General features: G+C 43.3%; 1 protein-coding gene across 8 annotated transcripts in view; it reads left to right on the top strand.

The window, feature by feature from the left end:
* ALDH1A2 (aldehyde dehydrogenase 1 family member A2) overlaps positions 1-12,157 on the top strand; it is a 130,872-nt gene that overhangs the window by 108,394 nt on the left and 10,321 nt on the right. For all 8 annotated transcript variants that reach the window (XR_002078017.2, XM_053889029.1, XM_019441970.2 and 5 more), the window contains 2 exons: positions 8,952-9,054; positions 10,767-10,951. Coding sequence is in view for 7 of the 8 variants with exons in the window: in XM_053889029.1 (XP_053745004.1) it covers positions 8,952-9,054; positions 10,767-10,951 (288 nt within the window). In the remaining variant the exon portion in view is untranslated. The remainder of the gene's footprint in view (positions 1-8,951; positions 9,055-10,766; positions 10,952-12,157) is intronic.

Below are 12,157 nucleotides of genomic sequence, written 5' to 3' on the forward strand. Positions count from 1 at the left end.
ATGAGTGATGGTGAGCATCTCTTTGATGTGTGTGTTGGTCATCTGTGTGTCTTCTTTGTTGAAGTGTGTTTTAATCTTTGCCCACTTTTTTTTTTTTTTACTGTTTTGTTGTTTGTTTCATTGTTGAATTTTAAAAATTCTTTGTGTATTCTGGATGCAAGTCCATTGTGCTCTGCAAATATTTTCTCCTAGTCTGTGGTTTATCCTTTCATTCTCTCAGCAGTGCCTTTTGCAGAGCAGAAGTTCTTAATTTTAATGGCATCCAGTTTATTGATTCGTTATTTTTTTATTTTCTGGATCAGGCTTTTGGTGTCATGCCTAAGCAACTTTTGCCTAACTTAACATGACAGAGATTTTCTTTTATGTTTCCTTCTAGAAATTTTATAGTTTTTGTGTTTAACACTTAGGTTTATGAATGTATTTTTATTTAATTTTTGTGCATGTTGTAAAGTGAGGAACTAACTTCTTTGTAGATAATACTAGTTCCAGTACCGTTTCTTGAAAAGATGGTCTTTGTTTCTACTAAAATGACTTTGTGCCTTTCTCAGGCTGCAGTTGTGCATATTTGTATGGGGCTCTTTCTAGACTCTGTTCTGTTCCACTGATCTGTGTGTCTGTCCCTTCACCAATACCACACTATTTTTGGTCACTGTAGCTTTATATAATATAACATAGGAGATCTTAACAGGAAAAGCATTAAAAACTAAATACGTAATCTTCAAAGATGCCGATATTCAGTGGAGGGACCTGAGAGAGAGACACACACACAGACAGACAGAAAAAGAAAAGTTCGGGAAAGAGAATGAGGTGGAAGGTGGCCATGTGAAGTGTTCTGTTCTTAGGAATACTCACAACATGAGGTAGCCTATTGCAGTGTGCATAAAGCACATTTCACCAAGTTTTTCTGACAAAATCTATATTTGATATTTCTCTCTCTAGAAAGGCGTTTGCATTCACTTAGAGGGGAACTACTGCTGTGGCCTCTGGAGTATCTCCTAGTTTCTTTTCTGGAGTAGTATCTTTGACAGATAGATAATAGAAGACCTGAGAGAGAAGCATTTGTCTAGAATATGAAAGCCAACTTATAATTCCCCATATTAATGGTGGTGGGTAGAGAATTTTTACAGGCAAATCAAGTGATCACATAATTCCCAAAATCATTTTCAGCTTGCTTTCATCAGTTTTTACTTCTTTATCCATCTATTCTCTTTTAACTTCGTAGGCTCCTTGGGAAATTGTATAGATTATTCCAGAGGGAACATGTCACTTAAATATGAATTTGAACATGGCCCCTGGTATGATTACCCTAGGGAGAAGTGACTTACTGGTACATCACAGAATGTCTGCAACAGTAACAAGAAGCTTATTTGAGGTGGCTGCTTGCCATTTTACTTCAGCAAAAGGCCTTTGAAAAACAAACAGAGTTACTCAGATGGAAGATAGGATTAATTTCTCCTTATGCAGCTAAATACATAAGCAATGCATGTAAATATTTAATAAGTGAATATAAAAGGGCTCTTATAAACACAGAGTCAATAAACAACCTCAATAAAGTACAGGAAAGCAGTTTGCACTTTGCTTGGTGTGGTGTTTTCTTTGTTCAGTTAAATTAACAAACCATGATTTCATCATTAGTCAACAAGATAGTAGAGAGACCATCAAAGCAAACTACAGGAGAGTCCAGATTGATTCGTGCCAAACAAATGTTTGTGGCTAACAGCTGTATTATCACTGATTCTAATTTACGCAGCCGGGGTTCTCCTTCACTTCCTAAGTGAGATGAATGTCATAATGCATGGTGTAGACACCCTCGCTGCGGCTTGAGTAATGAATTGGGTCAGCTCTTTCCACTTGTAGCCTCACCCCTCTTTGTAGGTGGGGGAGTTGCCCTGCTATCGTTTTGTCTATTTTTTAAAAAAAAAGCTCATGAGCCTCTTTCTAAGATTGTAGGGGTCCACTAGTAAACCATCCACCATTTGAATCAAAAATACCAGTTGAATGTGTCAAAAAGCACCTGGATGTACAGGCTTTAAAGTATCTTCTTTTCCTTTTCTTAATTCTTAAATCAAAACTTGAGTACTGAAGAATAAGAAAAAGTATGCTGTGGCCTCTGCCTGCCCACCGAGATTATTTATTCTGCAAGGGGTTTCTCTCCTTGGAGCTCTGGGTGATAATGAGCAGGTCCTATGATGCCCATCCCTTCATTCAGTTCACCTGGTTAGTGGGAAATGTAGTACCATGGACTTGAGTACTCCACGATTCTTCCTATCAAAGCAAACCAAAACAACCAGAATCTTGACTTTTTTAGTTATCTGAAATACAAAGGGAGAGTCCTATGTAGTTAACAGAAGGATGGCTAAGTATCCCAGACAGTTGATCTGGAATATCTGTTAGCTGTGGATAGAGTGTTTAGCTGTCAGAATTCTACTCTGAGCAAAGGGGACCTAATCCCCAGGAGAGCATCGGAGAAGAGAAGTAAGAACCATAGAGAGAAGCCGTAGTGGAGCAGAAAGAACCCTAGGCTTGGTACGGCCACTCTGAGTCCAGTCCTGGCTCCGCCTCTCAGTGGATGCCTGTCAGCAAGTCATTTCTTGACCTCTCTGAGTCACATTTTTTTTTTCCCGGCTATAAAATGGGGGTAATTTTGCCTCACAGAAATGGATGAAGATTAAGTAATGTTTGTGAGAACAAGCAGCACAGAGTATGTGTTCAATAAACAGTAATGTTGTACAATTGCAAAATAGAACCAATGATGCAAGGTTAGAGACAAGTATGGGAGCAGTGCCTTTAAAGTTTCTTTCATCTCATAGTTCTTAACCCTAGCAGCAAATTAGAACGTTCTTGGGAACTTTTACAAATAATCCAGAGTAAAATAATCAGAATCTCTTGAGGTAGAGCCCAGACATAGAAAAAGTGTTTAAGTGCTCCAGGAGCAGTACAGCCAATGTTAGATGAAGTCATTCCCTTCATTAAAAATGAGGAAATTTAAGCCAAAGATAAGTGAAAGGGAAGCCCAAGATTATTCTGCTAGTTATGGCAAAGTACGACTACCTTGGACACAAGCATCCTGTATTCTCTCACTTGTTTCTCTAACATGGTCTCTGATTCCAAGAGACCTCCTAGAACAGGTGTCATATTCTGGTGCAGTGACCCAACAAATGAGGAAAATCTTCCATATGTATGTCCGGTAGGTAGGTAGGAAAGTAGAGTCTCTCTGTTCACGAATTCAGGCTAGAAGACAACTATTAAGAACAGTGTGAGAGTTTTGTTGGATCAGAGACCAGACCTGTGGGGAGGGTGGGTCTGGAAAGCTAGCTTCACAGAGGAAGTGGCAGAAATAGGAAAAATGATTTTATCAAGTAAGCAAGGGGAGGAAAGGCATTTTAAGCAGATGAAACCGCCTGGACAAACACATAGAGGCATGTTCCAGGAAGGGCATATGGTTTCATGTGACTGGAGGGACAGGTGTGATAGGACTGGTTGTTAGCGGCCATGTTGGTTTTCATAATTGGAATTTGACAGTTTTGAAATTGCTGTTATCACTGAAATTAAAGGAACTGCTTAACTGTTTTGGTCTTTTTACTTTCAGGTAGAAATCTGAACAGACTGATTTGGCCTGTTCTTTCTAGGTATTTCAGAAAGGCAAGAAATATCCAATGACATATATTTTTGTCATTCCTGTCTCCATCATAGTTAGCCAGTAAACACAACAGTGAAAAATAAGGGGAGGAGGGAAGAAGCCATAGAGTCAATCTGTTAGAGGTTTAAGAAATGAAAATATATTCCAAAAAGCAGGCATCCTTCAGCCAGCTTACTGAACTCTGTACTAGAGATATTTGTTTTGTTTTAAGGAGGCATGTCTCTGAGAAAGAATCCACCCTTATTAATAGATGTAATTCACTAATTAATAAAAAGTTTACTCAGCTTCAGGAACACTGTTCAGGGAGCAACAGCATTAAATAAAGAGGGCATGGGGGGCGCCTGGGTGGCTCAGTCGGTTAAGCGTCCGACCTCAGCTCAGGTCATGATCTCACGGTCTGTGGGTTCGAGCCCCGCGTCAGGCTCTGTGCTGACAGCTCAGAGCCTGGAGCCTGTTTCAGATTCTGTGTCTCCTTCTCTCTGTGGCCCTCCCCCGTTCATGCTCTGTCTCTCTCTGTCTCAAAAATAAATAAATGTTAAGGAAAAAAAAAAAAAGAGGGCATGGAAAGGCCTTTTGTGTTCTTTTTTGTCCTGTATGAGGAATCCTTTCCCTTGCAAAGCACCAAATTGCTTTTCCCTACCCTGCCACATTGCCGTGAACGTGTTCTGGTACATTGTGGCTCTTCCAGGGATACTCCTCATATCAATCCTGAAGCCTTTCAAAACATGGATGGGAGTCAGAGTCGATCTGTGCCAACATTCCTGCTGAGAATGAGCCCAGTTCCAATATGTGTGGGGGAGCCCCCACTTCCCGCTCTTGCCTGTTTGGGGTACACAGATACAGCTGACTACAGGGAATGCAAAGTTAAGAAACCACGTGGCTGGAACACCATCACTTACTCTTTCATAATGACCTCTGTCCAGGAAACTTAAAAAAAAAAAATCAGGTTTTTCTGTCATTCTGTGCAGCTGCATGCTTTGATGAAAAGCTATTTCTGCTTCATAAGCAAGAAAAATGCAGAAGAACAGTGGACAGATTCTAAATACAGACAGGGGCTCCGGGAGCCCTATGTGTCTTTTAAAACCCTTCCAGCCAACTCGAGTACTAAGAATAGAGTAACTACTTGGCTTGTGCCTTCATTCTGCACAGGAAGAAACTGAGGTTTAAGGAGCCAAAGTGTCACTCCCAAATTGAAGGAGGAGTTGGGCACCACGCCAGTGTGTAGTACCTGGGTCTCTTGACACCTGTGGGTAATCCATAAACCTGAATATGGTTGCAGTTAGCCAGCTTGTCAGTGATGGGGCGGGAGGTGCTGCCTATTTGATCAGAATAGGACTTGGTTTTATAAATCTATCCCTACTGACTTGACTTTTAACCACTCACAAGACCTGTGTGTCTTGCGGCCCCATTTACCTCTCTGTGCACTTCTGCCTTCTGATCCTGCATACAGGGATTCGCCGTGACCGGGGTCACACATACTCCCAAGGAGTACTACTCACTGCCTCTCCCAGGCCCTTGTGTGGTGTCTGCATTTTGTTCTTTCTGACATTGTCCAACTCCGTAGATTCTAATTTTGGGGACCCTTGTATGGGCTTTGTACAGGTAGTATTTTTGGTCGGTTTGCACGGGACCTGTCAAATTTTATAAGCAGACATGGAGTCAATTCTCACTTGAACACTTGATTTTTAAATATTACTTTTCCCTATTAAGAAAATCTTGCTAAAAAAAAAAATCTCTTGCTTTGGACTTGCATCTGTTTTCCTTTCCATCACTTCTTTCCCCTTCTTGGTAATGATAATGAGGAGTGCCTCCCATTTGCGGTCATTTAACCTGTGTCCACTCGCGGAGAGAATTCATGAGTAATAATGTGTTCTCCAAAGCCCTAATCTGTGGACAAAGACCGGAGGGAGAGCTCTGACTCTGGCTTATAACAAAGTACCTCAGAGCCATAATTCTGTCCACTCTTATCTAATATTAAATCTGACCCAGATTTTTGTCCCAGTGGACTGTAAAGCTACACTTAGTGAGCAGCTGCTAGGTTTATGTGGAAGTCCTCTTAGCTGTGAGGTCCTTCCTGGTACAGCATTGCACCCGGCACGAAGTTGGAGAACCAGGAATATGTGTGTTGAATGAAGGGGATCAGTGAAAACTGCATTTCCTAAGTGTCTTTTCCTGAGGCCCCTCCAGATGGGAATGGTTCTCCCGTGGCCTAACACATTCAGTTGTTTCTCGACTCTGAGCTGCAACTTGACCTTCTTCCAAAGATGAAGAGGAAAGGCATTATTCATCTGAGATTTGCCTCACAATGTTTAGCACAAATTTGGTTTCTAAGGAAAGGCTGGCAAAGCACTGACACAGGAAAAATTATTCTTAGGTATTCTCTGATGACCATAGACTGAGCAAGGTTTTTGTATAGTTACCGTAGCCATGAAAATAATCACTGGACAACATTCCTAGTGGCAAAAAATACCAGCCCCTAGAACTTTTTGATTAATGTCATGAGTAGGGCTAACAGAAATGCAATGCCAGCTGGGCCCGCACTCCCTTTACCAACCCCAAACATTTATTCAGCATCTTACTGTGTGTGAAATCCATGATTTTCCCTTGCTTTTGCTTGTTTTTTAATGTCATTCTGAAGGCAAAAATGTAAGTTTTGCAACTGATGGTTTGTGATCATCATTTGTATCTATAAAAGGTGATATTCCTACTCACCTGGATACAATTAGGAGTTCAGGGACAAGGTTTTGGTGGTGAGTGGCACACATGAGGTGCTCAGGGAATACAGAAAGGAAGGCGGAAAGTTGAGAGGGAGGCGCATAGAGGGAGTGATCCGCGCTCATGCCCTGGCATCAGTCTACCTGGGGTCTGACAGGCTCTGCCAGCCCACCTGCTGGGTAACATGGTACCATCCAATTGACTTCCAGCTCGTAAGTTTGGTCACCTTTAAAATGAGATAGTATCTACTATGTAGGGTGTTTGAGCGACTTAAATGAGCTAATTACATGTAAATGTCTGACATAGATCAGCTCAGTAAACGTTCATTTTCTAATACAATTAATAATAAGTGCGGGAATTCCAGTGATTGCCTTCTTTGAGAAAGCACTTGTCTGTTTATCTTCCTGGACTTAAAGATGAGTCATCATCAATATGGATTCCTCAGGGCAGAGAGAGCCAAGAACCCTAGAATTCCTCAGGAGAAGCATCAGTCACAGAGGACAGCCGTCAGGGACTCCCCATGGTGCTCTTGTCCCAGCTGTCCTCCTCTGAAGGCTTCCCCTCTCAAGCTAGGGATCTCAGGCTTCAGTCACAGTTTTCACCTGACCGCTGTCCTCTTGCCAGAACAGAGCGCCAGATTCTCCTTTCCATTGTGTACATACATTTTCTTCCTGAAGGAGAGGAAGCATGTTTTCCTGAGAACAGGGCCTTTATTAGCCTGTCTTCTAGGGAGTTTGCCTTGAGGTAGAAGACAGACAAACTGGCACGGCAGGAGAGGCACCATCTGGCTGGTGGGCTGATGCCTGCCCGTTAATCTTAGGGCTGGATGTCAGTATTTCTTAACCTCTTGGAAACTGGTATTGTCCTGTAAACTAAGAAACACCACTTCTGGCTCTTCCAGAGACATCACTATTTTTCCCCCATGGTTAGGTTTCCTCGGAGTGAAAGTACATTTTCTAAATTTTTTGCCATAAGGTAGAGTAATAATAAAAACATAAAAGCATTTAATCCAGTGAATGAGTAATACTGGCAACTGAAGGAAGTCAGAGAGTTTCCCCAGTATTTTCCTGAAGCAACTGATAAGTGTAAGCAGTTTGGGGGAAGTGGGGGCAGGGAGGGGGGAGCCCTGCTTTGGAAAGTCTTATCAGTAACTCCTCTTACGATCACCTCCATTGCTCTGCACTGAACATGGAAAGAGAGTGACCTGGCTTCTCCCGCATTCACGTAGCTACCATGAGTGGGCACACTGTGTACGAGGAGGGTTTTAAGGACGAAATATCTTCACTTAATCCTCAGGACAACTGAATTCTGAGGTAGATACTATGTTTAGCCCCAGGTACAGAGGAGGAAACCGAGGCGCCAAGAAGTAAAATAAATTTTCCAAGGTCAACCAGTTGGTAAGCAATAAAATCAGTAGAAAACTTCCAGGTTCCAGAACATTTTCTCTTAACCATGACTACCCTGCCTGAGGAATTGTTAGTCCTACTTGAAGATCTCAACAAGAGGCTGGAGGGACTCAAATTTAGCATTTCTTTTCTCCAGGCTTTTAAAATATTTTATTTTCAGTAGAATTCAGTAGCATTTTTGATCCCAACAAGAGCAAAGTGCCCATATGGGCGATTTGGGGACTTGGTATTTCCCATAATGTGACCTCTACCCTGATAGTAGAGTAGCACCCTGGTATGAGTCAGGTTCTCCGGAAGCAGCTGCTGAGATGGAGTTTGCCAGGCAGGTTATGTATTAGGGATCGCTGCTGAAGGGGAGTGGGCACAGGGGAAGCTGAACTGCAGTGCAGGCCTGACAACGTCCGCCAACCACATGCAGCATGGTGGAGCATCCATGGGCCTGCAGAGCTGTCCTGTGGTGAGCTGAGAGCAAGGGCCTCTACACCCCTGCTGCCATCTGTGGATAGGCCACCCATGGGAGGGTATTCCCTTGGGCAAGGAAACACTGTTCAGCTGAGGCAGACTCTGAAAGAGTGGACAGCATTTCTATCACTGAGGCAGTGTGTTCTTCTGTTTCCATCTTGACACTTTCAGTTCCATTGGAAGTGTGAGTTTACACCATGGTAAATGCTATCTCTAACTCAGCCTATTGTTTGTTTGGCTTCTAGGTAAATAGGCATTGCACAGTATAGACAGTTCTTCAGCCATCAGGAATCGTTCTACTCTAGACCTAGGCAGAGGCAAAGGTGTAACATCTATATTTTCTTTGAGCCCTGTGATTAAAGTCATATGTGGCATTTTTTTTAAATACATGAAGATTTTGTTGTACATTCATCATGTATCATGTCTTTCATGTGGAGCCAGTTGGCTTTTTTGGAGACCAGTGATTAAGATTCCAGATTAAACCCTCTTTCCATGCTCCTTCCATCATGAAACTAAAGCAGTCTTCCAACTCACTTCACACAGACATTAAACTGCATCCCAGCTGACTTGTATCTTGTCCGCCCAACCCGACACAGGAGTTATTCCTCCCGCCTCCACTGGGTTAGTTTGCCTTGCAGGATCAATTACTGTTGCCCAGAATTGGCTTGGCCACTGACTGTCTCAGCTGCAAGGTGTGCAAAACCTTCCTCCATTTCCTTTCCTTTCAGGTTGGAAAGCTTATCCAAGAAGCAGCTGGAAGAAGTAACTTGAAGAGAGTAACTCTGGAACTTGGAGGAAAGAGCCCCAATATTATTTTTGCCGATGCTGATTGTAAGTCACCCACAGATCTCATACATGTGCCAGCACACTGCCTTCCGGTGCCCTCTTTGTATCTCCACTTTGACAGGACACTAGGAAGAAGATCTGGGAGACTAAGGGGTACTTAAGTAGAAGAATGTGGACCTTTCCTTCTAAGGAGCAGATAGACTAATGTTGGGAAAGAACGCTTGTCAGTGGACAGCTGAACAGAGTTTGTTTTCTGGACACTAATGAGCTTCTTTGACTCTGTGATGCTATAGAGCAGGGTAGAAGAGATGAAGGCTTGCTCAGGGCTGTGCAGTGCAAAGGGGTGTGGCCTAAGCCTCCGAACGGCTGAAATACCCTCTCTCTGCCGAGATGCAAGAAATCTGAAACTTCTCAACTGTGCCTGGTGGCTTTGTAGATCATTAAAAAAATACTAGTTCACTAGGCCTGCCAACATTTCCCCAAACCCCCAACCCCTTCTCTGTTTAGTGCCCCCATCCTCTGCTGCTTCCATGACTTTCAGCCAGAATGACAACCTACTTTGGTAAGTCCCGTATGAATGGACCTCAATCAGGTGATTACACCTTGGAGGTAGGATTCTGTGGCAGCATGGAGCAGCAAACCTAGGAAATCCCATGTCTCCAGGCAGGATGCCATGCAGTCCATCCTGCCTAGGTGTGGCCTTTCTGTTTAGAAAAGCTTTCCAGGGAATGCAATTCCAAAGTCTCTTTCATTCTTTCTTTTTCTTCTTCCCATCCTGCCAGGCGCAGCTGCTTTCCCTTTCATCACTGGAGAGATCAGAAAGCAGAAAGCAGTTTGTCTGACTCTCAGCCCCAGCTTGGAGTCCGCAGAGAGTTCAGCATCGGCTTCATGCTGGCTGTCTGAGGGATCAGAACTCTCACACCTAAATTTCTCTTGGGGAGTAGGCCCTCCACTCACACCACTGGTTGACTGATGGGAGTCAGTCATTTAGCAACTAACACACCATACTTACTGGTCCTATCTTGAAGGATACGCTACGACATGAAAAAGTTTTATGCCATTACACCATCCCATGTAAATATAGAGGAAACTTGGTGACTTTCAAGAAGATCAGTTTCTGTTCTAGCTTATTAATTCGACAAAATACAAATTGAGCATACAGCTACAAGGTTCTGTAGGGTAAGGTTGCACGTTGGCAGTCCATAGACAAGATGCAGGCATACATATGTTTACCTGTCTAAATGTCACACAGCACTTGAAAAAAGAAAAACTGCACATTAAAAATACTGACTTCTGTTTTTTCTTAAAATTGGCCATCTGGCAGCCATTGGTTTACATTCACGCAGAGCAACAGCCAAATGTAGTGTCTTTCCTTCTGAGCCTCCATCAGATTGTTTCAGTAGCTGACAGATTCCTACCATTACATTATCTGTCTAGCCCCTTGGCATCCTGGAGTTTGAGACCCCTGTTCTAGATGACGTGGTCTAGTCCTTCTTTTTACAGAAGAAGAAAGAGGCTCAAAGAAGTGAAGTTGTCCATGTTCACATAGCAAGTAACATCAGGGTCTAGTTAGAACTTCCACCTAAGCTGCGTTCTCAATCCAGTGCTCTCCCCGGTGCTGCCTACTCACCATACGCTCTGCAGTGAGCGTGGCATTTATACCTAGGGCTCTGGGGAGAGGGATGGGAGGTGACTCTGTAGACACACCCCTCCGCAGGAGAACTAGTGCTGAGGACGTGGCTGTTTTCCTCTTGCAGTGGACTATGCTGTGGAGCAGGCTCACCAGGGGGTGTTCTTCAACCAAGGCCAGTGCTGCACCGCGGGGTCTCGCATCTTTGTGGAGGAGTCCATCTATGAGGAGTTTGTGAGAAGAAGTGTGGAGCGGGCCAAGAGGCGCATAGTGGGGAGTCCCTTTGATCCCACCACTGAGCAGGGACCCCAGGTAGAGAAATAATAAACATCCGCTTTCTTAATCCTTGGCGAACACTGGACACTCTAGTGGGACCCCAGAAACAACTTCTTTTTTCTGCTTCCTCCTTACTCTTCCACCTTGTCTTCATGGCTAGAAATGTAGCTGGTGAGGCATTCTTATTTCTCATGCTTCTCTTTTCCTTTCTAAATTTTATCTCTGAAACACTAAGGGATTAGAGTTGCCTTAAGGATACTTTGAACCTTGGGGGTAAATTGGAGTGTCTCAGCTCTAAAAAAGACCTGTGCATGACAAGATGGATGTTGACCTTGAGAACTGACACCCAGTGGTAATCACTGGCCTTCAAGACCCGTCTACAAATGCCTTTGTCAGGGAGAGTGGACATCTCTTTTTCCCGGAAGCCACTTATCCTTCTTCAGTGGCTGAGGAATCTCTCCACCAACCTGACCTACTTTGGGGAGGTCCCTTGTGGCTTGTAAATGTGTAGGAAATGAGGGCTATCTCCTTCCCACTCTGCTCTATGTTTCTCTCTTACCCTGAATGCTTCATGTGGTGGGATGGGGTGGGGAGGGCCACAAAAGTCCCTGCAGTCCACACTGTTTGGCTCTGCAGGTTCTCCACAATCATGAAGGCATATTTCCATATAGAATTCTGGTTTTAAACTGTAGATAGAGCCCGAGAATTTGTAAAGGCTATTTGGACCAGATTGCATCTAGATCTCTAGCGTGTGGGTCTTCCCGATAAGCAACAACATCACCTAGGTTGGGGGACCATTTGAAAGATGACTGATGAGCAGTTAAACCCAAGTGAATTTAGGTTTTTAACCATAGTAATTGAGTGATACTTATGACTTTTGGGGAGCAAGGTTGACTTTATTTTATGGAATAGAAAGTTAGTCCTCATTCTTTGGACTTGATCTTTTCCTCTACGGGTGTAATAGGAGGTCCAATTAAAAATATTTCCCAATAGGATTTGATGTGTGGTGCCATATAGCTCACCTATTGTTTTCATATTTTTAGTATCAGTACAACTTGCTGAACTGTTCATTTGGATGTAGAGGTCAGTTTTCCCCCATTTGTAAACAATGACTAATCAATTAGCCAAGTTCTCTATCATCTGAAAACATGGCCTGTGTCTGATAGTTCTGATTTGGCACTCTCACACTGTTCCCAACATGCTGGGTGGAACCATAAAAAAACCACATGTTTTGTTGGTGAA

The sequence above is a fragment of the Panthera pardus genome, unplaced genomic scaffold, assembly GCF_024362965.1.
Source record: "Panthera pardus isolate Hobbes unplaced genomic scaffold, ASM2436296v1 HiC_scaffold_24, whole genome shotgun sequence".
Lineage (NCBI taxonomy): Eukaryota > Metazoa > Chordata > Mammalia > Carnivora > Felidae > Panthera > Panthera pardus.